We start from the raw sequence: 26,496 nt of genomic DNA on the forward strand, positions 1-26,496 counted from the left end.
AGATGGAGAGTAAAACCAAAATCAAGAAAACAAATCTAAACGATAGCTAGGACAGATCTGCTCAGTGTTTCACAGACAGACTCTCTATCTGTTCGACATTACCGAGCTGGTTTTCCACACAGACTAGAACAGGAAAAGCAAATATTGATGCTTCCTGTAGCTGTAATATTATGTAATTTTTATTGTTTTTATTAGATTACAGGCAGCACTTAAAGGAGGCTACAGATTTACTTTGGCAATTAAGCTGAGCTTTTACTTTGTAATTTCAAAGGTCTTATCCAGGTTTCCCCCAGAGCATGTAAGCACCTTTTAATGTGGCATAATAGTATTTAATGTTCATGCAGCCCACCTCCATTAAACCTCAAACAAAAGGTGTTTGTTAATACCAGCGGTCTATGATGGAGCTATTATTATTATTATGTAATTATTATGTGGAGTAACTGGAAATCCCACACTGTATTAGAGGGCAACCCGCCACAACCAGGAGTTAAGAGATGAGACGAAGTAAAACTTGATGGGCAAAATGATCAATATGCATTGTAAACAATGTGTTATTGTTATTTTATGATTTATAGTGATATGTTTTATGCCCACCTCCACCAAAGCCCTTATTAGGCATGCGGAATAGGACCAGCCCAAATACTGTAAATCACTTCACCTCAGGCCTTGTCAGGTCAGACTGAGTTGCAGACCATCTCTTCTTTCAACCTCTGACTCATATTCTAATCACCTCGCTATGACGACCAACTTCTCACACAACTTTTACGACGGACGACGAACTGCGCGACCTTGTTCAGTTTGAGTATACCGCTGCTTGAACTGTACGCCGGCCTGCACATAAAAGGTTGCTATAAGCTGCATATGTGAGCGAGCGTGTGTGTGTTATGCACCTGCATGTACTGCACTGTAGGTGAATGCGTGTGTTGACGCCTACATGAGTGTGTATGATGAGTACGTTTGTGTATTTGTGAGTGTGTGTTTGAATCTGTGTGTGTGTGTGTAAGGCAGCATTAAAGTAGGCAGACGGAAGCAGTGGAGTAATTGACGTCCGTTTTATAATGTGACTGCCGAGAGCATCTCCCTTAATTGCTCATATTTAATATTTATTAACACGTCAATCTCAGATGCACATGGCAGCTCAGCTTCTGGTCCCTGAGGCAGCAGAAATGAACTCTTCAAGTTGAAAGCGGCATCAAATATGTATTTATTTGTAAATTAAGAGCTGACCATACGTTGAAGTCTGAATGGGTCCCTCTCTGCTGCAGGCAGTCACTCTGTAGATTACTTGATGATGGAAGGTGTGTGTAAGAGAGGGGGGGTAGAGAAATTGGGTCTGACTCAGCAAAGCTGTGCAGATGAAGATGCCATCATACTGTCAACAAGACTGTGGAAGAAGATACTGTACAAGCATCCACTGAGGCACACGCTCAGTGAAGCACCCCGGGCACATTTATTTATCACTGTGCCCGAGACGTCTCGCTCTTTCCATCAATCTCTTCTTTCATCTTTTCATTCCCGGCCTGTTTCCTCACCGCTTCCGCTATTTATGGTGAGAAACGAGGTTGATGCTGCTCTGAGTCGAGCCCAAACAAATGTTTGCCACTGTCCCCATTTAAATGGTAATGCCATACTGTCAGCTGACACATAGACAGATTTAAAATCTAGTGCACATTATAATGCAGAAAGGCAAAGGACTGGTGGTACGAGTGCCACATAGGGATTCCCACAGCCAGGCCAATATTATTTGATTATTTTAGCTTATCACTGATTTATCTCTATTGGCATATATTTGGGCTGATAAGTAACAATAAGCGCAGTAAAGAAATGCCTTTGGTTGAAGGTCAGTCGGTTAATAAAAAGTTTTCTCTTAGCTTGTCATATATATACTGAAACAAGTACTGGTAAATGAAGAATAAATTGTTGATTTTGTTCATGTAATGGTCAAAATACAGGCTTGCCCACATAACAAAATACTTTAATGTTTATTATTAAAGTTTAATATAGTTTGTACAGTAGATTCCCATTTTTTAAATAAAGTTTTATAGTCTGGAATTCTAGTTAAGTTAATATTGATACTAATAAAAAAATTAAAAGAAAATTCAGAGAGGTTTACTGTTTAAAACTTACATTTGCTGGTAGTATTATATAGTATTATTATGTTTGACAAGTTTATTTTTCAACTGTAAAATGTCCCACTCAATATCGCGGTCAAAGCTTTTCAATACCCTAATTTAATGGATCTTTATTTAAAAAAAAATAAAAAATACATTCAAAATGACGTTGATTGATTAATCATTCCGATTTTTGAACTTTCATATTTAAATATCGGCCTCAAAAATCCAGTATCAGTTTGGCTCTAATCTGTAGCTGTAATTAGCGCTGCCCCCTCTTAGTCGATTAGTCGACTAATCGGTCGTTTGGGTCTTAGTCGACTAAGATTTATTTAGTTGATTAGTCGTTTTTTATGCTTTTTCATGCTAAATGACTTACTGTATTTACAATAAACTTATGAGCACATCTGTGGTAAACACAAGATGTGAAGTGGTGGTTTTGTGTGAGAAACTCAGTTCTATAGATCTGTTGATTAAATCAACAAATCGATCAGCGTTAGTCGACTAAGAGTTTCTTTGGTCGAGGACAGCCCTAGCTCATCGAGTTTAACAGCACAATATTTTTCACCTTTTTAAAACCAACCACTAAGATGCTTTTTTTGTTCGTCCCGTAGATTCAAAGGGAAGGGGTTTGTTTCTCGTCTCCCCATTTGGCACAGATGTTACGATCTATTCAAGAATTCCAGTGTAAACAAGCCACTAACGCTAGTTCCTCTTATTTCTCCACTGACATGGGATTTGCTCAGTAGCTCAAAGTAAATGTTCAATTTGAGTAAGGAGTGATACCTTTATGGTTTCTGTAATGGAAAATGTTTCCAATATTACATATTGAATTTATCAGCAGGTCGTCTGAGGATTGTCAGTGAATCTATGAAATGGAAGAAATAGTGTAAATTAAAGGTGCTATTGAAAACATTAATGATAACATTCAGCCACTAGATGTTGCATCCTCCCTCCCCCGTTCCACTGCATTCACTTCACAACAAGTCGTTGCCAGGCACTTACCGTCAATCTCAGCCATTTATCCATTTTTTTCCACACTAACTGATGACCCAGAGACACCACGTGATACCAACGGTGTTACACTACTGGCTCACAAGCCTTGTTAGAAGTGAGAATCAAACATCAGATATCTTCCACAGAGATAAACAAGATATTCATTTTGTACCCGTCAAAATCTTTTAAATGATAAATTCACAATCATATTTTTTTCAGGAAAAGACATTTTCTAAAAGCTCTGTGGATGATTAGATTTTTTTAATTATTCGTCTGCATAAAGATGTTAGACCTTGGAAAATGGAAATAAAAAGTAGACGAAGCTGGTTGAGGATAAAACAAAACGTAACCTTGCAGCATTAGACATCACAGACATGATTTGTAAAACAGGGTGACATTTGTCTTTTTACTTCACTTCTCCCTCAGAGGACACGTATATATTCTTGTGGGACCTTTAATAGAATTGCAGTATGTCCCACTTTAACAGAGTCATGTGGACAGAGGCAGGTGAAGTCCTCGTGGAGCTTGTGTCTCGTAGTTTTAGGACAGTACATTAGGTCTGAATAGAGTCTGAAAACTTGGGGCGGCTTCAGCTCTGCGTCTATTAACCAGACTGATTGAATTATGGTCTGGCTGCTCGGATCCTGTCGGATGCTGACTCAAGCCCGGTTGTGACGGATGGTTTGAGCCTTTTGTTTCTAAATTATGGAGTCTGTGTTCTCTGCGAGTGCTCAGATACTGCAAACACACACAAGAGACGGAGGGTTGTGAGGACAGATTCTGTCCACAGTGATGCTCTTTCTCTCTCCTCCTGCACATCTTCACTCTGTATTTCCTCTTCTCCACTGCACCCCTGCACTTATGAGGATTAATGGCAGCCTGGCCCTGTGCTGACATACTGCTGCTGTCATTCTCCTCTATTGCCTTCATCTTCTCTGTGCTCCTCCCTCATCCCAGTATTTCTAACTCCCTGTTTTTGTCTTCCACAGGTCAGTCTGGCTTTGTCACGTTGAGGTGCATGTGTTGAGGCGTCTTTATGTATGTATGATAATATGTATATAAGGGAGCGAGCCGCTACGTGTGCTCTGACATGTGATATCTAATCTGTCTGCAGAGGGAAGGCAGTTTTAACACCCGCGGCTGTTAATGCTGAGTTAAACCGCTCCTGTGTCAGTTCAGAGGCCAGGCCAGCTTAATGTAGCTTGTGAGGAGGAGCTGAAGCACAGGATAAGGAGTTGAAAGTGAGTGTTGTGTGTGTGTGTGTGTACTTATGAATGTGTGAGTTTTGTGCCAGGGCTGCAGTAATCAGCAGGACCCAGCCCATACCCTCTATGAGGCTGCTGCAGGCCAACACTGCAGAGCATCACACTGCCACTAGATGGCCATTATGCCAAATTGAAAGAGTACAATCTCTTATTGAAGTATACAGTATATTTTATTTTTACCATGGTTTTCTATGGAAACCAGAATAGCTGTAAATATGAATACATACTCTTTTGTGTCTTTTCACTTCTTTTGGAGGACCTTGTCCAACAGGGTGAAATGCACAACAAGTTTCATGTCCCCTCCCCCTTATCTTTACCTCCACTGAACAGTCACATAGGCGTAAGCAGTCACTATAAGCACCGTAGATGTGGGTCAATAGGGGCCTACTACACCCAATAGTAGGTTTTATCATCTATTCAGATTGTAGATCACCAAAAGAAGGTATAAAAGAAGACGACAGCAACCACTAGCAATCATAGTAATTATGACAGGAGCAGAAGCGGAAGTCAGGCATTGTAGTATAAGAGAGCCAAAACACGATGATTTCCCTAAACTTCACCAAGTGGATTTGCTGCCTAAACCTAAAGAAGTTGTAGTTTTGATGCCTAAACATGAAGAAGCCTTTTTGTTTGTGTTCAAAATGTAATGTTTCGTTCAGTTTTACAACATGTTAGAACGTGTTGCTTTTAAGTTTCGCTTTCACTTTTGCAACGTAGTAGGCGTAGTAGGCCCCTAATGACCCACATCTATGGTGCTTATAGTGACAGGTGACGCTTATTTAATGGCCTGATAACAGTCAAATTAGGTGCAGCGACCAACCTGCGTTAATATTGCAGCAACATGGACAAGATCCCTAGCTGGCTTCCCATACCAGAACTTGATTCATTGCAGCTTGTGATCAGACCTGCAGGGAACTCTGAGATGGAGGTATTAGATGAGTTATTTTTAATCCTTAAACCATGAATTTATACCAGTTTAATCTGTGATGTTAGACAATATGTATGTGTGTGACAACTGCAAAGAGTGTGGCAGGCTGAAGAAAGACAGCTGACACACTATCAGTGTTTATGTTGATTCCTCCCCCACCTCTTCAACTCTAGTTTCTGTTCTCTGAGACATCAGGACACAGGCAATAAACCACCACAAGCAGCACACGTGGATGGCTGTAGCCCTTTATCCTGCCAACAAGAGGGACACAGGGTGCAGAGGGCACGTCTGTCCCAAACCTAAATCAGCCCTTTTACAAAACCGGAGTGTGGCCTATGCTTTATAATGACCTGCATCCTCCCTGAGCTGCAAACTCTCTCAGTCAGTCAGTCAGTGAGACTCCTGCTAGTATACCACAATGCATCTTTGCACACTGCCCCAATGACTGTCTTTGTGCCATGTTATTTGTCCCACCCAAATATTTCTTCGGTAAAGCAAAAAAATATCATTTGAGTTTTGCATCAGATGCCAATTTAATTTTTTAGGTTTCACAACTTAAAGATCCCCTCCAGATATTAAAAAGTATTCTGCTTTGAATAATAATTTGTCTGATTTTTCAAGGTCAAATTACATTGTTAAAAATGTTCCTTCTACCTCATTGAAGATCTATGAATATGCAAATATTTTTTTAATTAAAAAGTTGAACTACTTGACACAAGATGTCTCCTACTTCACTGAAAGTTCATTCAGTGCATTGGAGGCTTCAAATTTCACACTTCTGTAACTTGTATATTGGATCATGATTGGCTGCCCAACTAGTTGCCAAGCCACACAATTATATATACATGTGTTAAACTCAGATTTAAGGTGATCCAATTAAAGTAACTAGAGCTGCAACGATTAATGGATTGGTTGTCAACTATTAAATTAATTGTCAACTATTTTGATTACCGATTTATTGGTAAAATACATTTTTTAAGGTAAAAAAAAGTCTAAATTCTCTGATTCCAGCTTCTTAAATGTGAATATTTTCTGGTTTATTTACTCCTCTATGAGAGTAAACTAAATATCTTTGAGTTGTGGACAAAACAAGACATTTGAGGACATCATCTTGAGCTTTGGGAAACACTGATCAACATTTTTCACCATTTTCAGACATTTTATAGACCAAACAAATAATCTGTTAATCGAGAACATAATCAACAGATTAATCAACAATGAAAAGAATTGTTAATTGAAGCCCTACAAGTAACAATAAGCAAAACACATTTTTTTAGTGGAGGGGGACTTTAACTTTTGACACCTGCGGAGAAAACCTCCGTCATCACTCACTTCATTCTGCCACACCTTAAGGAGGTCTTATCAATAAGGACGTGATAAGTTATCTTTCTCCTCCTCAGATGAGTTGAGTTACACTCTGCAAGCTGAGCCAAAGGAGGTTTATGTCAGTGGGGAAGAGTTGCAGTCCCCTCTTGGTGGAAGACCACAGGATAATTTGTCATGTCTTCATGGACATTAGTGTCTGTAGTCCCCTGCACCACATTCTTTGGCAGTGGAGCTCTCATCACTGTCCAAACTCTACTGTGGACAGGAGAGACATCCCACGTGATGTTTTTGCCCAGGTCACGGTCCAGTGGCACTGAGAAGTGCGTAGCCTTCTTTCCACATCGCCCCCTCCTTCCCCTCTCCTACAAGCATTTATCTCTCTGCATGGTTTTGGCAGCGATGTGCTTTTCCCAGCATTTAGCCAGGAGAGGGAGAGAGGAGGGGAGAGGCAGAGAAAAGGAGGCCTTTTCAAGCAGGGAATGACGGACGCTTTATTAAAAGAGGCAGGGCCTTTTGAGAGGCTGGCCCCTCCGTGCTCCCCCCACCCCATGTGTCTGGCCCATTGTCACGGGGCGGTGGCAGCAACCCCCCCGCCAGGCGCTTTGTCACTGTAAGTCACCTCACAGACTGAAACAGACCCGCTCTGAAAAAAACACACCCATTCTCCACAGTAACTCTACGCTATTCTGGTATCGCCTGGTCCGTGAAAAAAAAAAAAAGGATTGTCTGGCTGTCACAAAACATACAGGAGACACAGAGATGGGCGTGACGTGTGAGGGAAGAAGGGACAGGAGAAAGGAGGGATAAAGTTGGGGTGACGCAGAGTGTTTGGGGTGCAACAAAACCTGAAAGGTGGAGAGGATAGATGAGGTGGAGAGCAGAACATAGAGTGTGATGGAGGATAGAAGAAGGATGGAGACGAAAGAGTTTGAGGCAAAAAGCAAGAGAGAAAAGTTAGTGAAATGGGGGAAAAAGTAGCCAAAAAGTAGCCAGGATGTAGTCAGGAAAGCCACGGTGAGAGTGCAAGGCACTCATTTGTTTTTGTCTGTGTGTGAAATGTGTGTCTTTAGATACAGGCAGCATTCCTCCAGAGATAAACCCCTGGGCCCCCCGTCCCCTCAACCCCCACCCTGCCCAGTCTCTCCACCCACCATGCTTACTCAAGTGTGTGTGTCTGGGCGTGTGTGTGTTGGTGTTTACGTTGGACGAGGGGTCTGCGTGCCCTGTATCGCAGCACTCGCAGGGGGCAACAGAAAAGACAGCTGTGTGTTTGAGAGAAACCGAAAACGTAAGAGAAAGAGAGTGGAGGGCCAACAGGCATGCCAGTCAAGACCGTCACTTTTGGAGTGAGTACCACCATCTCTGCTGCTCTCCGTCTCCTCTTCTAACTTCATCTCTGTTCCTGTCACTTTCTCTGTCCCTTCACATTATCTCTTCTTACCTGTACGCTTCTCTACCGCTCTTATTTTATCGCTGTCTTTTTCCTGCAATGTTTTTGCCTGTTGTAAAATCTTCGCTTGCATTTTCTCAGATGTAATGCACCTGCCATTGCTCCCTGTCTCTATCCCTTCACATCAGACTGTGATGGGCCATTACGTTCCTCACTGGCTTTGTTCCCAGTTTTAAAATCCATTTCTTTCATTATTTACTTTGTCTCTGACACATGAATATTCATGTATCGGTATTTACTCTTTGTCCATTTTGTTCAAGCTCTTTTTTTTATTTATTTATTCAGCACATGCCTCTCTCTGTGTTTGTTCTCTGTTTGCTAAGTACCGTTCTTGTTCTCTCCGTCCGTCCACATGAAGTTGTTTTGGAGACTTTTCAAAGCTTGCTCTTGTTTCCAGTCCTGAATATGCCCTCTTCTTCTTTAGTAATGACCAAGGAAAGTGAGATGCAGGTCATGGAGATGTAAACATTGGTCCTGCTTAATAAGAAAATGATCTGTCACTTGTGAAACTTGTTTTAACCGAAGCTCTAAAGAAGTGATGGAGCGTTAAAACACATAGCAAGTCGTTGCTTACTGCCCCAAACGCAACCTGTCCTGATCAAACTCATCAGCAACATGGGAGGGAACTTGATCGCCTGGGAGTTTCTGTGAGGGTTGTGATGTATGTGCATCCAAGATTAGCGTAAGTGCGTACGTGTGTGGGTGTGTATCGTATTCTGTTTTTCCGCCTTGATCTTGTTTTTGACCTCATTTGATCCTCTGTTTGATGTTCAGATTGTATGATGTCAACCAGGATTAGCTGTGGTAAGTAAACTAGAGGTCAGTAAACTGATTAGTGGGTCAATTAACGAGATTCTTTCAGTGAAGACTATAGACTGTTTAATCTACTGAGGTAATGGCAACACAGGGCCCCACAGCGAGTGCTAATTCTGTGTAAACTACAGATTACCTGGTATGGAAATAGAAGAGGAGGTGATGCAACTTGTAGAAATGTGCTTATTGTGTTTATACTTTATATGTTTTTGAACTGCAGTCATTTTTACAATGCTGTCAGTAGTTGTTGTTTCACTCTTTGCAGTATTTCATCATATAGTTCCTCACAATGATAACAGACATTTGCAAGTAAACATACTTGGAAAAAGTGGCTACTGATCAACTTCAACAGCCAAGCAACCCTTGTGTAACTGATAATAACAGTGAGCAGTAGTGGACGAAGTAGTTGCATCCTTTACTTTAGTAAAAGTAGCAGTACCGCAGTGTAAAAACACTGTTACAAGTGCTGCAAAATACATTCAAAATTGTCTGTAAAAGCACAGAAATATACTTAAGTATCAAAAGTAACAGTACTCATCATGCAGAATGACCCATTTCATGGGTTTACATACTGTAGGCCTATATATACAGTATATTAGTATAGTATTATTTCTTTTCATCTCCTGGTATTTTTATATCTGGTATATTTTTTTATACTTTGTATTACTTACTTGTGCCTTTTTACTAACATGTTTTTGCGCTATGGAACTGAGATGCTGGAAACTTGAATTTTCCCTCAAGTTCAATAAAGTTATTATCTATCTTATCTGTTATAATTGGATTAGCATTACTCATGCTTTAACATGTAAGCAGCATTTTAATGTTGCAGCTGGTCAACATGGAGCTATTATTTACTACTTTTATATACTGTTGGATACTCTAATTTATAACAAAACATATTTTATAACCTGATCACATGTTTTGTTGGTAAGGTCTTGCTTAGTCTCTATAGCTGTTAAATAAATGTAGTGGAGTAAAAAGTACAATATTTCACTGTAAAAGGAAGTGGAGTAGAAGTGTAAAGAAACACTCAAGCAAAGTACAAGTACTTCAAACTTTTACCTAAGTGCAGTACTTGCATAAATGCAGTTACTTTCACCACAAACTAACACCTCTGAGCATTCGCTGGGTTTTCTGTTGCTGTTTTAGCAGGTGCAGAGCTGAAGCATCATCCACTTTACACTGCAGATAAGATGAGAGAGAAGTTTTAATGTTTGCTTTTACAGTGTTAGACTTCTAAGTGTATAGATTTCAGATCAGTCCAATATCTGGACATATTATATTTTATTTATGTCCCTGCCGACAGTTATATTTTGTATAATTCCTGTGCAGGATGTTTACCATATCTTGATCCTATCCCCCATAGGTTCCACACCCTATCTCCTCCCTATGGCTTTCACCCTCTTTGTCACCCCGACAAAAGATCACACTAACCATGACAATCTCATCTACAGGCGCAGAGGCTGCAGCAGGGCCAGATATAAAGAGACAATCAATGAGTACGGCAGGGACAAACAGTGGGACGCAGAGAGGGGGAGGCTGGGAGTGTGAGAAAGTAAATAGTAAAAATGGGACACGACGCTTCGCCACATACAGGGGAGTAGAAGCAGACAGACAGATTTACATACGGACAGACAGACAGTGTTGAGTGGGGGAATTTAACAGCTTCGTCCCAGCGCCCCGCTCGCTTGCTTCCTGTAAATGTGTCCGTACGTAGCTGAGCGGTCCCACAGGTCTCAGTTTGACTGACTCTACACTTACTACATGTCAGTAGCCGGAAACTCAACCTCTTCAAGCAGCCTGAGAGATGGAGGCCCGAGAGAAAAAAATGGATATAGAGGGAAAAAAATCAATTTCTACAACAAATGCAAGTCAGCAGAAAAAGGGGGATGAAATGGCTGTTTAAGCACTCTGCAGTAATTTCCATATCCGCTGTTCAATGTTCCCATAAAATGTATAGAAACCGTCCAATCACACTGTTACTGTAAATACATGGAGATATTGAGTTTAGCAGTAGGAAAAAAATAGCAGACGCTATCCAGAATCTGGTGTTTGTTATTTAAAGGTCAGGAAATTATTGCAAGTGACGCAGGATTTGTGACATGCTGAACATACGTAGGCACCTTATTTTCACCTTTCTGCTGGCTGTACAAATAGCTGTGGTGGCACTTGAAATATTTATGATTTGCACCTGGTGCTGTGTCTGCAAATTCATGTCGTCGGTGTGTGTGAGAGCGAGAGAGAGGGGGGTGGACTGTGTCGGTGTATTGTGAATTTTATGTAAATTTTAATAGAAATGCTGAGATTGTCTTGAGCAGATAATAGTGCCATATCAGAGAGAGATCACCCTGGATCTTTGGCAGAGAGATTCTCCCTTTGACATTCAGTGGAAGAGCTCCAGGGTTCTTCTCTGGATTGCATTAACAAAACGGTCTTGGCTCTCTCTTCTGTGGCAATGAGAACTGTTCAGATGTAGAATAACCTGTCTAGACTGTTAGGAAGGACAGGACATACTGATCGGTCAGACGATTACTAAAGGGATTAGACAGGAAAACTATATAAATTTCTTTTACGCAAAATTCTGCTTATTTCACAAGTTTTCTCTTTTTTGGGGAAGCTTGACATTTGCACACCTCTAAAATCCTCAAATGAAACAATTTGAGATGGAAAAAATGTTTCATTGGTCAAAGTGTAAGTAGATATGGCTTCATTTTAAGGGTCACAAGTTAAAAAAAAAAAAAAAAAAAGGTTTGGAACCCCTGATCGGCCAATTTCTGCTTGAGCCATAAGAAAATAATAGTTATAATAAAATATGTCCAGACATTATGTAAAGCAACAACATTGATCTAGGAATGGTGGGTCATTGCTTTTGCAGTTACCGTAACAACGTATCCTCATGCAACAGTTCGTATGATATCTTACGAAAGGTTATTCCTTATTTTTCCTGTGTGACGCACCGGTTGCTTAACTAGGTTTAGGAAAAGATCATGGTTTGGGTTAAAATAACTGTGGAAATGGTACTCAAGTACAGAAGTTACGTGACAAATAAATCAACGTTGACTTCTGTTTTCAAACGGTCTCCTTGGCAAAAGTGGATTACATACTAATTGATTTCGTGGGATGTATAAAAATTACAGTGCATTACTTTTCTTTGCTAAAATCATAACAACATAATGATAGAAACAGTTAAATTAATTCTCTGTTGCTCGGGTTACTGTGACTCCAATCCAGCTTCACAGTATCTGTAAGTAATCCTGCAACAGTGTGCAAGCAGCCTCTGTAAAGAGATAAGAAGACAGGGACCAGTTAACACAACGATTTACTTCAGATGGAGAGATAGCATCCCGAAGTTATAACAGCCATTTTCAAGCCCACTGTGGACACATAACAGCATCCTGATCTTTACTATCAGATCACAAACACAATTTTAAGACCATCAGAGTCTTTTTACTCTCGTATTCGACCCTCACATTGTCTTATACACACATTCAATCTGATTCAGAATCGTCACAAACACACAATTGATCTCTTGTGAAAATGATGCTTCATCAGATCTGTTGCAGAGGATCTTTGTGTTGATCTCAGACCTCGTGCATACAGTACATACAGGCACACACACGTATACGTTGAGTATTCAAACACTGCAGTCCACCAGCGAGGGGGTGATGTCATTCAGTCTGCTGCAGCACCGGCAGAGGAGGCAAGCGAGGAGGGGGAGAGAGAGAGAGAGAGAGAGAGAGAGGGAGAGAGAGAGAAACGTAAGAAGCGAAGGGATGGAGAAGGGAAGGAAGGCAACGGGAAGGAAAAGCTGAGATAAAGACGGGGAGAGGGGAGTTCAGGGCAGAGAATTTTCTGTGATGAGATAGGGGAGTCATTTGACTTGGTAATTTTGAGCTTCATTATGAGGAGCCTTGCCACCGTCTTAGCCCGAGGACAGTTGCACGCACGTTGCACGACAGTGTGTTGATACTGCTAATGTTAACTGTGGAGCTGCTGAGCAGGTTATTGTCTGTTTCTTTTGCTCTAAACAGTGTGATTAATGTGCTCCATGCCCAGAGCCTTGAAGCTTTTCTTTTCTCTGTCAGAGAGGGGCACATTCACCTAAATTGTCCATCAGAGAAATTACCACAGAACAGTTATAGGCTGCTCCTTGTATGTGTTTCCTCTGGTATATCATATGCACGGTCACTGTACCTATTTCTGTCTGAGTTAGTGGGTGGGTGTGGTTCCCCTGCATCCTTATCTCCCCACACCACACACTCACTTCTTGACGTAAGCAGATACACACAGAAACATGCAGGAGTGACCACCAGGCGAGTCAAATCTAGCTCGAGTGTTTCTAGAGGATTCTAGTGGGAGTCTCTGTAAACTCCTTTCTGGTTTCTCGGGGCAGTGAACTGAGTCTGGGGGGGGTGGTGGGAATCCAGCAGAGGGGCCTCAGTCGGGGTCACCATGGTTTTACCATGCAACCATTTGCTGTGGGACCACGGATATTGTGTTAGTTTTGTCTGTGTCTGTGCATCAGCTGTATTTGCTCCTACTTTGATGAAAGGATTTTTCTTGTGTCACCATGGCAGAGTCTGCAAACAATCTGCACGCCACTACATTGTGTAGTGTAAAGTTGCTGTGTGGGCAGTATACACCTGTGTAAAAGGATAAAATGGGCAGGTCTTCCTTTGATAATTTCAATTTCTTTTTTCCTATAGTAGGGCTGTATATTGGCAAGAATCTGGCAATACAATACATATCATGAGACATAAATTTAATTTTAGGAAAACTTTCATAGTATAAAAAACACACAACCATATGCATAAAATCTGAGTAAAAAAAATATTTTTTAATCCAATTTGCATTTATCACAGTCCCTGTAACATCCAACATCACAACACGACTTAAAGAGGGCTCATACACTGAGATGGTGCATCTCTTTGCAAATGAATAAAGTATTGACTGATTTAATCTTGGCATGTAAACTATTGATTAAGAATCAATACAGTGTTTTTGAGAATCGATACAGTATCACAAAACAAAATATCACGACACTCGATATTTTCGATATTTTCCTACACCCCTAATATATAGAGTATAATACCTCTAGGTTATTATAAAACTTAGTATGCACTGATGAAGGAGATTCATAGAATATCTTTTGTGAAAGCCTTTCTAATATAACATATTAGCAAATAGCCTGACATAAAAGCTATTGTAAATTGTATTATTATTATTATTATTATTATTAATGCGAAATGGATTCTCAAACACACATTGGTGTCCACCCATACACATTCACAAAGATTCATTTCTCCAAACAGTGCTGTTTCAGGATGGTGTGTCTCAGTATGGTGATCGTAACTCCAGTGACAGGTGTGTTTGTGTGTGTGTGTGTGTGTGCGCGCACAGGATGGCGACAGGTGTGCTGGGGTCAGTTTAGTGGGAGGACGTTTGTGGGTTTTCTTCAAAGTGAAAGTGAATGAGAGTCTAATGGACGTAACAGAGTAGGAAGAGGGAGGACATGGCTCACCAAGACAGTTTGGCAACTGTGAGTAAATACAACTGTTAACTGAGGCACTGAACACACCAAACTAGAGACTAGTTTTATACTTTTTTATTTTGATTTGAGTGTTTATTGCATCTTCATATGAAAGCAGTTATCTAAATATCATATAGTTGATTTATAAATCCAATTCTTGGCTTTACAGTGTTTCTTTTTGTGTGTGTGGGAATGTCCAATCAGTGTTTTGCCTGTCAGCATGTGTGTGAGTGTGACTCAGAGACTTTGTGCTGCAGAGTCAATTGTCTGTGAGCAAAAGCTTCAAAACAAAAACATCTTTTGGAGGGAATGACAATGACTCAGAGGCAAGTGGCTCCACATGAGTCAGTGTACTCACACAAAAGCCCAGGATTTATTACTTTACGCACATACTGTAGGAAGTTCATCTGATAAGTAGGAGCTTTGCCATTGCCTACATATCATCTCTCTACCAGATATGAGGAACAAGAACCTCTGTCAGTTACTTCAGTCAGCTGGAAGCAACTTTTCCTTTCACAGTGTTTCTGTTCCCCCGCTACCTTCTTTTAAAGTGACCTCTCTCTTTGCACAGCGCTGTGCCACTGGTGTCATGCTGAGGTTGTGTTGTGTCATTTGTTGCTATGCCTCAACTTCAGGCATGTGGGTCCTTTCTCTCTTTTTACTCACTCACTCCATCTTTGTCAACCAACAACCCTGTCACAACAATACCGCTTAAAGCGCTGTGTTATGACGTTGAGGAAAGCGGTATCTTTGGCGTGCGTGATGGCAGCATTTGGTGATTTTCTTTTGGATCAGAAAATGAGGTTTATACATGATTTCAATCTCTGCATTTGTGTGAAAACATACACTGAATGATTGGACGATTTGCCTGACTAGCGTTGTTGAGATAGCTGGTGAAATGGAGAGAGAGAGAGGATGGGCAAGGGGAGAGAGGAGATTATGTAAATGAGATGGGAAAAAGTGCAGGGTTTGCCGCAGTCGAGCTTCTCCCTGTGGTTCTCCCTCGGTCGCTGGCGCTTCTCCTCATCTCCCTCGCTCTCCCCCTGTGCCGCATGAGTGATCCTGTTTCAGCAGCACCCCTGCCTGCCTGGGAGAGGCACAGAGCCCTCAGACACAAACAAAACACAGACAAAAACACTAGACATGCCATGTGCCGGCCCGTGAGTCGGGACTCGCCAAACCCTCTCTCTCTCTCTGTCGCTCTCTCTCCTTTCTCCATTCACCTTGTCTCTCTTTTCTCTCTCTTTCATTCACACACACACAAACTCAGAGTCCAGACAAAGAGCTAACAGTCCGCTGGGCACAACAGACTCTCCAGTAGCTGTCGGCATTATCACAGTTGCCTTATCACCTGAGTACAGAGGACAGAGGTTTTGTTGAGCCCAGGAGTTTGCGTACTCCACTACTTCACCTGCGCGCCCACCGCACACTCAACACACACATTTCAAGGCGCAGATGCAGGTAGTCAAACTGCACTGTCTAAAATCTCAAGGGCGGAGTGACATGAGAGGAAAACTGATTGATCACGACTGAACGGTTTCAGTCCTTCAAATGCCCCCCGAAGAAATATTAACCAAACTCTGTCTCCCTCTCCATCTTCCCTCTCTACTCCTCTACTTTATGTGTCTCTCACTTTCTCTTATACCCCTTTACCCCCTCCCTCCCCCCCTCCCTCCTCTCTTTCCCTCTCTCTTTGACGCTTGCAGGCAGATGCTGGCAACAGTTTTCTCCGAGCGGCCCGTTCTGGCAACCTGGACAAGGCCCTGGACCACATCAAAAACGGCATCGATATAAACACAGCCAATCAGGTGAGAGAGCAGCCGCACATCCCCCAGATTGAATGTGTTGAAGTTATAGCTTCAGACTGGCAGCTCATATAACTGTTAGCCAATGATTTGTATTTATTCTGCACTTCTTGGCTTTGAATTCACGTCGGCAATTTTGCTTAAAATGGGTCTTCAGTTGTACTGCGTCATACTGGCAATGATAGAATAAAGAAATATGACATGTGCCAATGTGCCACCAATGGCCCTCAGTCGCATCCTGCCAGGATTTATTCTTCCTATCTGCTTTCTAACTGATTAAATTGAAATTCAGGAGGTGGGTGGACTGCCCACCTCTCATTGACAAAAAGAACAGCAATGTGTGAAATGAAATAGACAGTACTATTTAGCTAATGGCATTTATAAACAGTTAAATGATTAGTCATTTTTCATCATAAATGACAAAGGTCATTCAGTACTTATTAGGGCTGTCAATCGGTTAAAATATTTAATTGCGATTAAACGCATTATTGTCCATAGTTAATCACAAGTAATCACAAATTGTTTTTACTCTTTTCATCATTGAAGTGGGCAAATATGATTGCTTTATGCAAACATATGTATATATATTTTTTATTGGAAATCAATTAACACAGAACAATGACAAATATGGTCCAGAAACCCTCACAGGTTCTGCATTTAGCATAAAATATGCTCAAATCATAACATGGCAAACAGCAGCCTAACAGGCAACAACAGCTGTCAGTGTGTCAGTGTGCTGACTTGACTATGACTTGCCCCAAACTGCATGTGATTATCATAAAGTGGGCATGTCTGTAAAGGGGAGACTCGTGGGTACCCATAGAACCCATTTTCATTCACATATGTTGAGGTCAGAGGTCAAGGGACCCCTTTGAAAATTGCCATGCCAGTTTATCCTCGCCAAAACGTGGCGTAAGTTTGGAGCGTTATTTCACCTCCTTCGCGACGAGCTAGTATGACATGGTTGGTACCAATGGATTCATATGATGCCAGTATCTTCTCTCGCTCTAGCTTTAACACTGAGCCCGTTACAACCTCAAAACCGCAAGTTGCTTTAATGCTTTAAAGACATTAGTGGCGTTAAAACAAATTTGTGTTTGCGTACTTTGACAGCCCTAGTACTTATACTATTATCCTGCAGTTTATACAAAAGTTATAGAACAAATATATGGTTTCATTTGGGATCTAATTCATAAAGGTTTTGCATTATGCTCTGCTTAAATATTGTCCATGTATACCTCCATGTGTTGTATTACTATTTCTATGTAAATGTGTTTTGAGTGTCCGGTGTGCATGATGTGTCTGACTTGATCACTGTGCTGTTATGTGCCTGTGCACTCAGTCATACTGTACGTGCATGCTCAGGTGGACTGTTAATCAGTGGCTGGAGGTGGCAGGTGGAGTTCACAGGGTCTCCAGGGGCGGTGCTAAATGGGGCAGGATCTTCTCCTTCGCCTTGTCTCTTCCATCCTGCCTCCTTTACTCTGACGTTTGCTCCCAGAGTGTCCAGGAAGAGGCAGCGTTAGCGGGGCTAGGACCGCTGCCCTCAGGCTACTGAAACTTGGCCAAAATAGTGTGTTTGTGTATGTGTGTGAAAAATTCCTCTGGCTCATTAATCTAACTTAGTCATGGGTTCCCTTCTATTCACTTATGCTGTCCTTAACATTTTGTAATTATTGCTGGTAATGTTCCTGTCAGGTTTTCTATGAGGCCTTTTTTTAGGCCCCATAAGAGACCCCACATAACAACAGATTTATTCATGTAAAGTGACACTGAACAGTGGCTTTTACTGGCAAACCCCTTGGCTATGATGAAGGGAGACACCCCATGGATTAAAAATATAATTACATGCAGAAATACAGTCTGATACCAGAAAGTTTTTGACCTGCAAGATTAATTCTCCTGAATTACACAATTTCATTAAATGTTTCTTGATATTCGTCATATGAAATTGTGTTATTTTCACTGTTTGGTGTTAATGTGTTTGAGTTAAAGTGATAATCTACAACTTAATCTTTATAATTAGTATTTTATTGAATTTGTACATAAACATTGTCACATGTTGGTCAACAAATCAGATGACTCCTATATGCAAAATAATTATATACAAATAGAATATATTTTAATGTAAAAATAAAATAATTCACAACATTCTCGCTTCACTTGAATTAGGCTTTGCACACACATTGCTTTGCAGTTTTGCACTTAAAGCCCCTATATGTGGGCTTTCTATGTAATTAAAGCATGTTTCAGATTAGTCTGGTGTTTTTTAGTTTATAGAAAAATGATTCCTTGTTAGAACTGGTGCAGTATATTTTATATGTTGCTTTTGGTCGAGCTACAGTGTCTTTTTTTATGCTACCATCAGATGGCAGCAAAGTAAGGAGTTTTCAAATTCTACACATAGTGGCTTTAATGTTGCCTAGGCTCATTTCAGTAATAAAACCAAATGTCCTCTTATATTTATGCACATTCTTCCATTTATTATTAACACAGGTGAACCTCTACTGTATTGTAAAACAGTGTCACTGTTTATTTACCTTCAAAATATGTACAATGATGAGAGCTGCAACGATTAATCGATTAGTTGTCAACTATTAAATTAATCGGCAACTATTTTGATAACCGATTAATCGGGTTTGAGTAATTTTTTAAGAAAAAAAAAGTCAAAGTTATCTGATTCCAACTTCTTAAATGAGAATATTTTCTGGTTTCTTTACTCCTCTATGACAGAAAGCTAAATATCTTTGAGTTGTGGACAAAACAAGACATTTGAGGACGTCATCTTGGGCTTTGGGAAACACTGATCAACATTTTTCCCCATTTTTTGACAATTTATAGAACAAACAACTAATCGATTGATCGAGAAAATAATCAACAGATTAATCAACAATGAAAATAATCATTAGTTGCAGCCCTAACAATGATACAGAGTGATTTTTAAAAAAAGTTGTAGATTGTCCCTTAAACCCCGTAAGGTGTTTCTGGTTGTGTGACTGTTGGTCCTGATGCTGTGTGTCCAGTCTGGTGGGAGTTTGGCCAGGTGGAGGCTCGACTGTGGCAGCTGTGCATCCTTGTCTGAGTGGACACCTTTCACCAGCACACTGCCGCACTCCTGCTCTCTCCTTTTTGTGTTTTCCCTCCTCTTCTATCCCTCTCAACCTAACAACTTCTCCTCTACTCTCCTCCCTTTTTTCCTTTTTTTTTTTCCTCCCTCCTTACCTCCCCTCAGTCTCTCCTCTGTCTGCAGTAGAGTGATGGTGTGCTATGGTCTCCCCACTCAGAGGAATAATATCAGTGGTGTGGGAAAGGTCCAACCTCACATGTCCTGTGCGGCTGAAGGAAGGCTGTGTGAGGTCAGACCTATCCCACACGGCTTGTATTCTTCCCAGCCACGAGACCAGCGGCCTGCCATCCCCCTCCCGTCCTCCTCTTCCTCCTCCTCCTCCTCCTCCTCCTCCTCCTCTCACCATCATTAATCAAATGAAAATGTTCACACCCTGATTTTCATCCCTGTAGATATTGTTTTCGCTAATGACCACTTTGATTCTGAGAGTACTGCATGCGTGGTGTCCAGTGTAAGTATTTGCCTGCTTTGGTTTGTGAGTGCTTCAGTCACAGTGATTAAAAAAAACTGTTGTTTTAGTTGCATGGCAAACGTGTTTGTGTGTATATATGTGTGGTTATTCTTTTAGATTAGGAAATATCTGTGTTCATAGTGTTTTAGGACCCTTCAGTATGAGGTCTACTCTGCTCTCTCACTCAGAATGGGCTCAACGGGCTGCATCTGGCCTCTAAAGAAGGCCACGTTAAAATGGTGCTCGAGCTACTCCACAATGGGATCGTGCTGGAGACCACCACAAAGGTAAAAATCAATCCTGCACTTTTTCCTCCTCAGAAAATCACTTGTGAAAAAATCACCTGTGCTTGGAATTCACATGTTGTTTTCACATGCACATGTTCACTTTCTTGAGATTCGTGAGATGAGAAGATCTTATACTTTCTGGATTTATAACTGGCTGCTTCCTGTAGCTTCATATTTAGCGTACAGAGATGAGAGTGGTATTTACCTCCTTATCTAACTCTCCGCAAGAAAGCAAATCAAAGCGTATTTCCCAAAATGTTAAAAATATTCCTTTAACATTTTCCTCATTAATATTAAATTATCACCTGTTGATTTGTGTCTTTTCAAGAGAAAGTTTTTACTGTGACTGGGTATCAAAACTCAACACAAAATGTGTCTGAGTATCATAACCTGGGAAGTATTTAAAGTAAGCATTTAACGCTTTCTCAAATATGTACTTTTCTTTACTTATTTTTAATCTTTAAGTTCCTGATTTAAATAAAGATTTTGGTGTTGCCACCAAAACTAGTATCAGCACTATTGAAAGATTTCAACCCTATTTTTTACATCTGAAATGATGCTATTTGTTTGACCAGTCAAACAGATGTTAGTAAAGCACTATTCATCTTGAGCTACGTAACATCAGAATACTACATGAAAGATCTGTCTGCATATGAAACCTAAAGCTGGATGTACACTGTACAATTTTAGCCCGTTTCTGGCCTGAATTTTGAGCCGCATGACTCATTTTAGAGTCGGACCGAATTTCAACTTTGTCAGGTGTTGTTTGCCGTGCAGTGTACGGGAGGGAACGAGGACCGACTAACTCCTCCCAGCCGGCCGTCGGACAGTCGGGTGAATTTCTGACATGTCAGAAATTTTGGTCGGCCGTCTGCAGGCTCTCGCAAAGTTGAAGCAGAGCCACGAGCCAATTCCCTGACATCAGTGCCTTTTTTCTGCTTTTCACAAAGTAATCAGAGTGTAAAACGTAGCTAGCTTACCTCCAATTCTCTTTGCAAAATGGACAAGCCATATTGTCCAAGTCTTCCTAGCCACCTACGAGTCCATATACTCCAGCGCCTCTTCTTTTTTTTTTCAGCAGATGGGATGGCACAGATGATCAAGGCAGCATGTTTCTGCCTTGTTAGCATTGTGACCCGTACAGACCTCTGCTAGCAAACAAACTTAACCTGCCCCGGAACTTTCAAACGAATCTTTATTGATAATTGTCAACAGCCAGAACGGCCGAGGGGGCGACGGGCCGCGTTTTTTCTATTTTACACGTACAGTGTGAGCACTCAGGTTGTGGCTTACGATCAGACCGTACAGTGTGAGCACATAAATCTTGAGCTTTGGCTTTACATCGCAAACGATCTACTCATACAGTAGGAGTAGGAGTTGCACACCAAACATTTCTAAAATCGTACAGTGTATTCCCAGTTTAACATGTCCAAAAACCATTGGATTTCACCTATAATCTCTGTTAGTGCTCGTTATGACTTTGTACTCTTGTTCTCGTGTATCTGTGTTTAAACAGAAAGGGAACACGGCCCTGCACATTGCAGCCCTGGCAGGGCAGGAGCAGGTGGTCACAGAGCTGGTTAACTACGGGGCCAATGTCAACGCTCAGTCCCAGGTGAGACTTAGTGCTGCTCTCACAGCGGTGATCCCAGGACACGCCGAGGCCTCCTTAGTATTTACTATGTCAACTTTACTGTGAAACCATTGTAGGAACTATTGCAAACCCATCTGTTAACTAGTGTCTTTGTTCCTATATATCTGTATTTGTGTGTTCCTTCTCTCTGTGCATCCATCTGTGACCGTCTTCCTGTCTTTCTTTTGCTGTGTTTGTGTCTCCTCTGCTGCTGTGTGTGTGTGTGTTGTGCGTCTTTCTGAGACAGAAGGGTTTCACTCCACTCTACATGGCCGCACAAGAAAACCATCTAGAGGTTGTGAAGTTTCTTCTGGAGAACGCAGCCAATCAGAGCATTCCAACTGAGGTACTAAAGACGAAGGAACTGAGGGATGTTTTTCAGAGAGTAATCTCTCAGATTACTCAATCCTATCCTTGCTGATCCAGACAGCGCCGTGTTTCCATCCTGTATCGTTCTCATAAAAGCCTCTCTCCTTACACCTCTCTCCATGAGTCAAGCGGTCTTCTAACTCTCCCTCCTGTGTGCTGCAGGATGGCTTCACTCCTCTCGCCGTGGCTCTTCAGCAGGGACACGAGAATGTCGTAGCCCTGCTCATCAACTACGGCACCAAGGGAAAGGTCCGACTCCCTGCGCTGCACATTGCAGCACGCAACGACGATACGCGCACAGCCGCAGTGCTTCTGCAGAACGACCCCAATGCTGATGTACTCAGCAAGGTATACATGTCTGTTTGTATTTGTGGATGGCTACAGATATGATTGTACACATGTGCAGTACATTTCTAAAATGCAAAGAGTGACATGTTCTCATCCTGATGTGTCCCTGCAGACTGGATTCACACCCCTCCACATTGCTGCACACTATGAAAACTTGAATGTAGCTCAACTGCTGCTCAATAGAGGAGCCAATGTCAACTTCACCCCAAAGGTATAGGGAATAATTGATGTTGTTGGAAGGTTAATCTCCGTCCTTGCTGCCCGTCTAAGTGCATATGTTTCTCTCTGCAGAACGGCATCACTCCTCTGCACATCGCAGCCAGACGGGGGAATGTGATCATGGTCCGACTCCTGCTGGACAGAGGGGCTCAGATTGATGCCAAGACCAAGGTGCGGCAGACATCCATCCTACCGTTTCACAAATTCTTTGATTCCCCGTACTGTTTCTAATTTGATGCACCATTAACTAAACCATTAACAATCCTCTCTCTCCAGGATGAGCTGACTCCTCTGCACTGTGCAGCCAGAAATGGTCACGTCAGGATTATAGAGATCTTGCTGGACCACGGAGCCCCCATCCAGGCAAAGACCAAGGTAATCCACCCGGATACAAGTAAAGTGAATTCATCACTTATTTAGAATTGAACTGAACACCATCTGGTTTGGTAATGAGTGCAAATCACTGAGTGGTTTTGTGCTATTTGTTTGTGATCCACAAACATAGCCATAGATCCCTCTTGCTGCTGCTTCTCGCTCTGATTGTTTGTTTTCACTAGAAGGCAAGTTGCTTCCTGTTTTACAAGGGATGAGAGCGTCAACACATTTTATTTCTTTTCTTTTTTGTTGCAGAATGGCCTGTCTCCCATCCACATGGCAGCACAGGGGGACCACATGGACTGCGTCAAGCAGCTACTGCAGTACAACGCAGAGATTGATGATATCACAATGGACCACCTTACCCCTCTGCACGTGGCGGCGCACTGCGGCCACCACCGCATGGCCAAAGTACTGCTGGACAAAGGGGCCAAACCCAACTCTCGGGCATTGGTCAGTGACAAACATACTGTAAATTTATCAATGTAGACAAGGCAAAGTTGCTTTTAATCTTTGTAGTGATGATAATCCTTTGTTTTTTTTTACAGAATGGCTTTACTCCTTTGCATATTGCTTGTAAAAAGAACCACAATCGTGTGATGGATCTCCTGCTTAAACACTCTGCATCAATAGAAGCTGTGACTGAGGTGAGGGAACAGCTCACAGATCATTTTAATTTTAATATGATTGGCGTGAGAGACCATTTGTAATATTCTTCCCCTCTTCTGAACAGTCTGGCCTGACCCCCTTGCATGTGGCATCGTTTATGGGTCATCTCAACATTGTGAAGAACCTGCTGCTGAAAGGAGCTTCCCCCAGCGCCTCCAATGTGGTGAGTTTCCTTCTGAAATCTTAAGAGCAGCGCAGATAAACAACTCACCTCTGCACTGGTGATGTTGTTATTGTAATAGTAATGAATCTGAGTGGGTGGTTTGTCTTTTCTGTGCACGAGTAGAAAGTGGAGACTCCTCTTCATATGGCGTCTCGGGCGGGACACTATGAGGTGGCAGAGTTTTTACTGCAGAACGCAGCACCGGTGGACGCCAAGGCCAAGGTGGGGATTTCACATACTACAGCACAATCTACATATCGTGTTCTCATGCATAAAGATTCCTCATATACATTAAATACTCCTCATGTAATACATTTAAGCGTTGGTTCAGCAACTAATTCCTGGCAGAGCTTCCACATGCTAATTTCCCTCCTACACATTACAACCTAATTTTACAGTTAGTGTAACAAGTTGAGATCATAGTGGAGAAGCTGAGAAATGAAAACTAGAGAAAGCATTTTACTGCTGGAGTTTCGTGCAGTACTTTATATTTCATGATTACTCTTCCCTCGTTGGCCAGGATGACCAAACTCCTCTGCATTGTTCCTCTCGGATGGGCCACAAGGAGCTGGTGCAACTGCTGCTGGAGCACAAAGCCAACCCCAACTCCACCACCACCGCAGGCCACACACCCCTACACATCGCTGCCCGCGAAGGTCACGCACAAACCGTACGCATCCTACTGGACATGGAGGCCCAGCAGACCAAGATGACCAAGGTAAGATCTGACTGCTTACCCTACGCTACATAAAGGGTAACTTTGGTATTTTTCAACCTGGACCCTATTTTCCCATGTTTTTGTGTCTAACTAACGTGCTTGTTTTTGCCATGACAGGCTAAGACTAAGACAGACTAAGTGACTAATGGGGACAATTAAAAAATTGGTCCAGTATTGAGGGAGATCGCTGTAACAGGCAGCCGCAAAACGAGCTGCGCGGGCGAGTAGCATCAGTGTAACGTTGCGTTCACTAAAAGTGCTTGTTTCTGCCACTGACAGGCTCAGACTGTTATTATAAGTGTCTGACAACATTATGTAAAGAACCCTACAGAGAAATAAAACTGTTTTCATACCTTTCGCTTGATCCGGTCTGTTTGTTATTGTGTCTAAGTCCTGCTCAAAGAGAAATCTCATTGTGAAATCTGAATATACATATTCTCAAATAAATATGGGCGGACATCGAATTTAAAGACCTCATCCACATTGTGGAAATTATCTAAATATTCAGCCATGACATTGAAAATCTTTTAGATAACACTAAGCTACGCTTTCTGTACTCCAACACAACAAACTCTGCCCGGCTGGTGCTCGCGTTTCCACCATGGATGTATTCCACTATTCCACGGTCGTCACCTAGCGATATTTCAGAAGGAGACTTCTCCTTTAGTGAGACTCTTTCCTTAATGTCAGACACTTGTAATAACAATCAGAGCCTGTCATGGCAAAAGCAAGCACTTTTAGTGGACGTAAATGACCATGTTAGCTTGCCCCAGTAGCACCATATTGCAGCCCGTGAGTGGCTGGCGTCTACAGCCCTCTCCCTCAATACTGGACCAATTTCAGTAATTGTTGTCCCTATTGCTCAACACAAAAACATGGGAAAATAAGGTCCAGGTTGAAAAATACCGAAGTTACCCTTTGAAACTATCAGCCCTAATTGATTTGTTACCCATCCTAATATTGTGTCCACTTCCTCGTTGGTGCCTCTGTAGAAAGGCTTCACTCCGCTCCATGTGGCCTCCAAGTACGGCAAGGTGGATGTAGCAGAGTTGTTGTTGGAGAGAGGAGCCAACCCGAATGCTGCTGGGAAGGTGAGAGAAACATAAAGGGCTTTGCTGTATGGAAGAAAACAAAGCTTTGTTTGAACTAAGGTCCCAGTCCGGTGAACTTTTGATTGTGTTTTTGCAGAATGGTCTAACTCCGCTGCATGTCGCTGTACATCACAACAACCTGGATGTTGTCAACTTGCTTGTCAGCAAGGGAGGGTCGCCACATAGTGCAGCCAGGGTAAATAAAAAAAGAGAAATCCACACATAATTCATGCTGAATGGCCCAGTATCATGCATATACACATATTTTTCTAACCACAACACATGTCTGCTGTGCTCCAGAATGGCTACACCGCCCTCCACATAGCATCCAAGCAGAACCAGGTGGAGGTGGCCAACAGCCTGCTGCAGTACGGAGCTTCGGCCAATGCTGAGTCACTGCAGGGAGTCACACCTCTCCACCTGGCCTCGCAGGAAGGAAGGCCCGACATGGTCTCCCTGCTCATCTCCAAACAGGCCAACGTCAACCTTGGAAACAAGGCAAGAAACACATAGATGATGAATTTATTATGTGACTTGGGCTTGATTTGTTCTGTGTTTAACCTTTGTCCTCTGATTCCGGCTAACCCCAGAGCGGATTAACCCCGCTCCATCTGGTGGCACAGGAAGGACATGTTGGCATCGCAGATATCTTGGTGAATCAAGGCGCTTCGGTCTACGCTGCCACGCGGGTAAGACCTTTTCAGTCTCATGGCAAACTGTTGCACAGTTATTAAAGCCTTATCAGGGCAGAAACTACTTGAGCCATCTGCTTTGAGCCATAGCTGATAGTGTCTAAGTGCTGCAGCATAAATAGTCAGATGT

The 26,496-nt window shown here is 42.0% G+C and overlaps 1 protein-coding gene across 5 annotated transcripts in view; it reads left to right on the plus strand.

Annotated features, from left to right (window-relative positions):
- The window catches only part of ank1a (ankyrin 1, erythrocytic a), a 125,470-nt gene that overhangs the window by 69,562 nt on the left and 29,412 nt on the right, over positions 1 to 26,496 (plus strand). The window contains exons 1-19 of one of the 5 annotated variants that reach the window (XM_037777681.1): positions 7,940 to 7,972; positions 16,126 to 16,227; positions 19,744 to 19,802; positions 19,991 to 20,089; positions 21,606 to 21,704; positions 21,970 to 22,068; positions 22,254 to 22,439; positions 22,552 to 22,650; positions 22,731 to 22,829; positions 22,935 to 23,033; positions 23,289 to 23,486; positions 23,582 to 23,680; positions 23,767 to 23,865; positions 23,989 to 24,087; positions 24,386 to 24,583; positions 25,576 to 25,674; positions 25,772 to 25,870; positions 25,975 to 26,172; positions 26,265 to 26,363. In XM_037777681.1, the coding sequence (XP_037633609.1) occupies positions 20,039 to 20,089; positions 21,606 to 21,704; positions 21,970 to 22,068; positions 22,254 to 22,439; positions 22,552 to 22,650; positions 22,731 to 22,829; positions 22,935 to 23,033; positions 23,289 to 23,486; positions 23,582 to 23,680; positions 23,767 to 23,865; positions 23,989 to 24,087; positions 24,386 to 24,583; positions 25,576 to 25,674; positions 25,772 to 25,870; positions 25,975 to 26,172; positions 26,265 to 26,363 (1,920 nt within the window). In that variant the 5' untranslated portion in view covers positions 7,940 to 7,972; positions 16,126 to 16,227; positions 19,744 to 19,802; positions 19,991 to 20,038. Of the gene's footprint in view, positions 1 to 7,766; positions 7,973 to 8,850; positions 8,881 to 16,125; positions 16,228 to 17,765; positions 17,798 to 19,743; positions 19,803 to 19,990; positions 20,090 to 21,605; positions 21,705 to 21,969; positions 22,069 to 22,253; positions 22,440 to 22,551; positions 22,651 to 22,730; positions 22,830 to 22,934; positions 23,034 to 23,288; positions 23,487 to 23,581; positions 23,681 to 23,766; positions 23,866 to 23,988; positions 24,088 to 24,385; positions 24,584 to 25,575; positions 25,675 to 25,771; positions 25,871 to 25,974; positions 26,173 to 26,264; positions 26,364 to 26,496 lie in introns of those variants that run through there. The other 4 variants (XM_037777679.1, XM_037777680.1, XM_037777682.1 and 1 more) reach the window with 4 other exon arrangements.

The sequence above is a fragment of the Sebastes umbrosus genome, chromosome 8, assembly GCF_015220745.1.
Source record: "Sebastes umbrosus isolate fSebUmb1 chromosome 8, fSebUmb1.pri, whole genome shotgun sequence".
NCBI classification, from domain to species: domain Eukaryota; kingdom Metazoa; phylum Chordata; class Actinopteri; order Perciformes; family Sebastidae; genus Sebastes; species Sebastes umbrosus.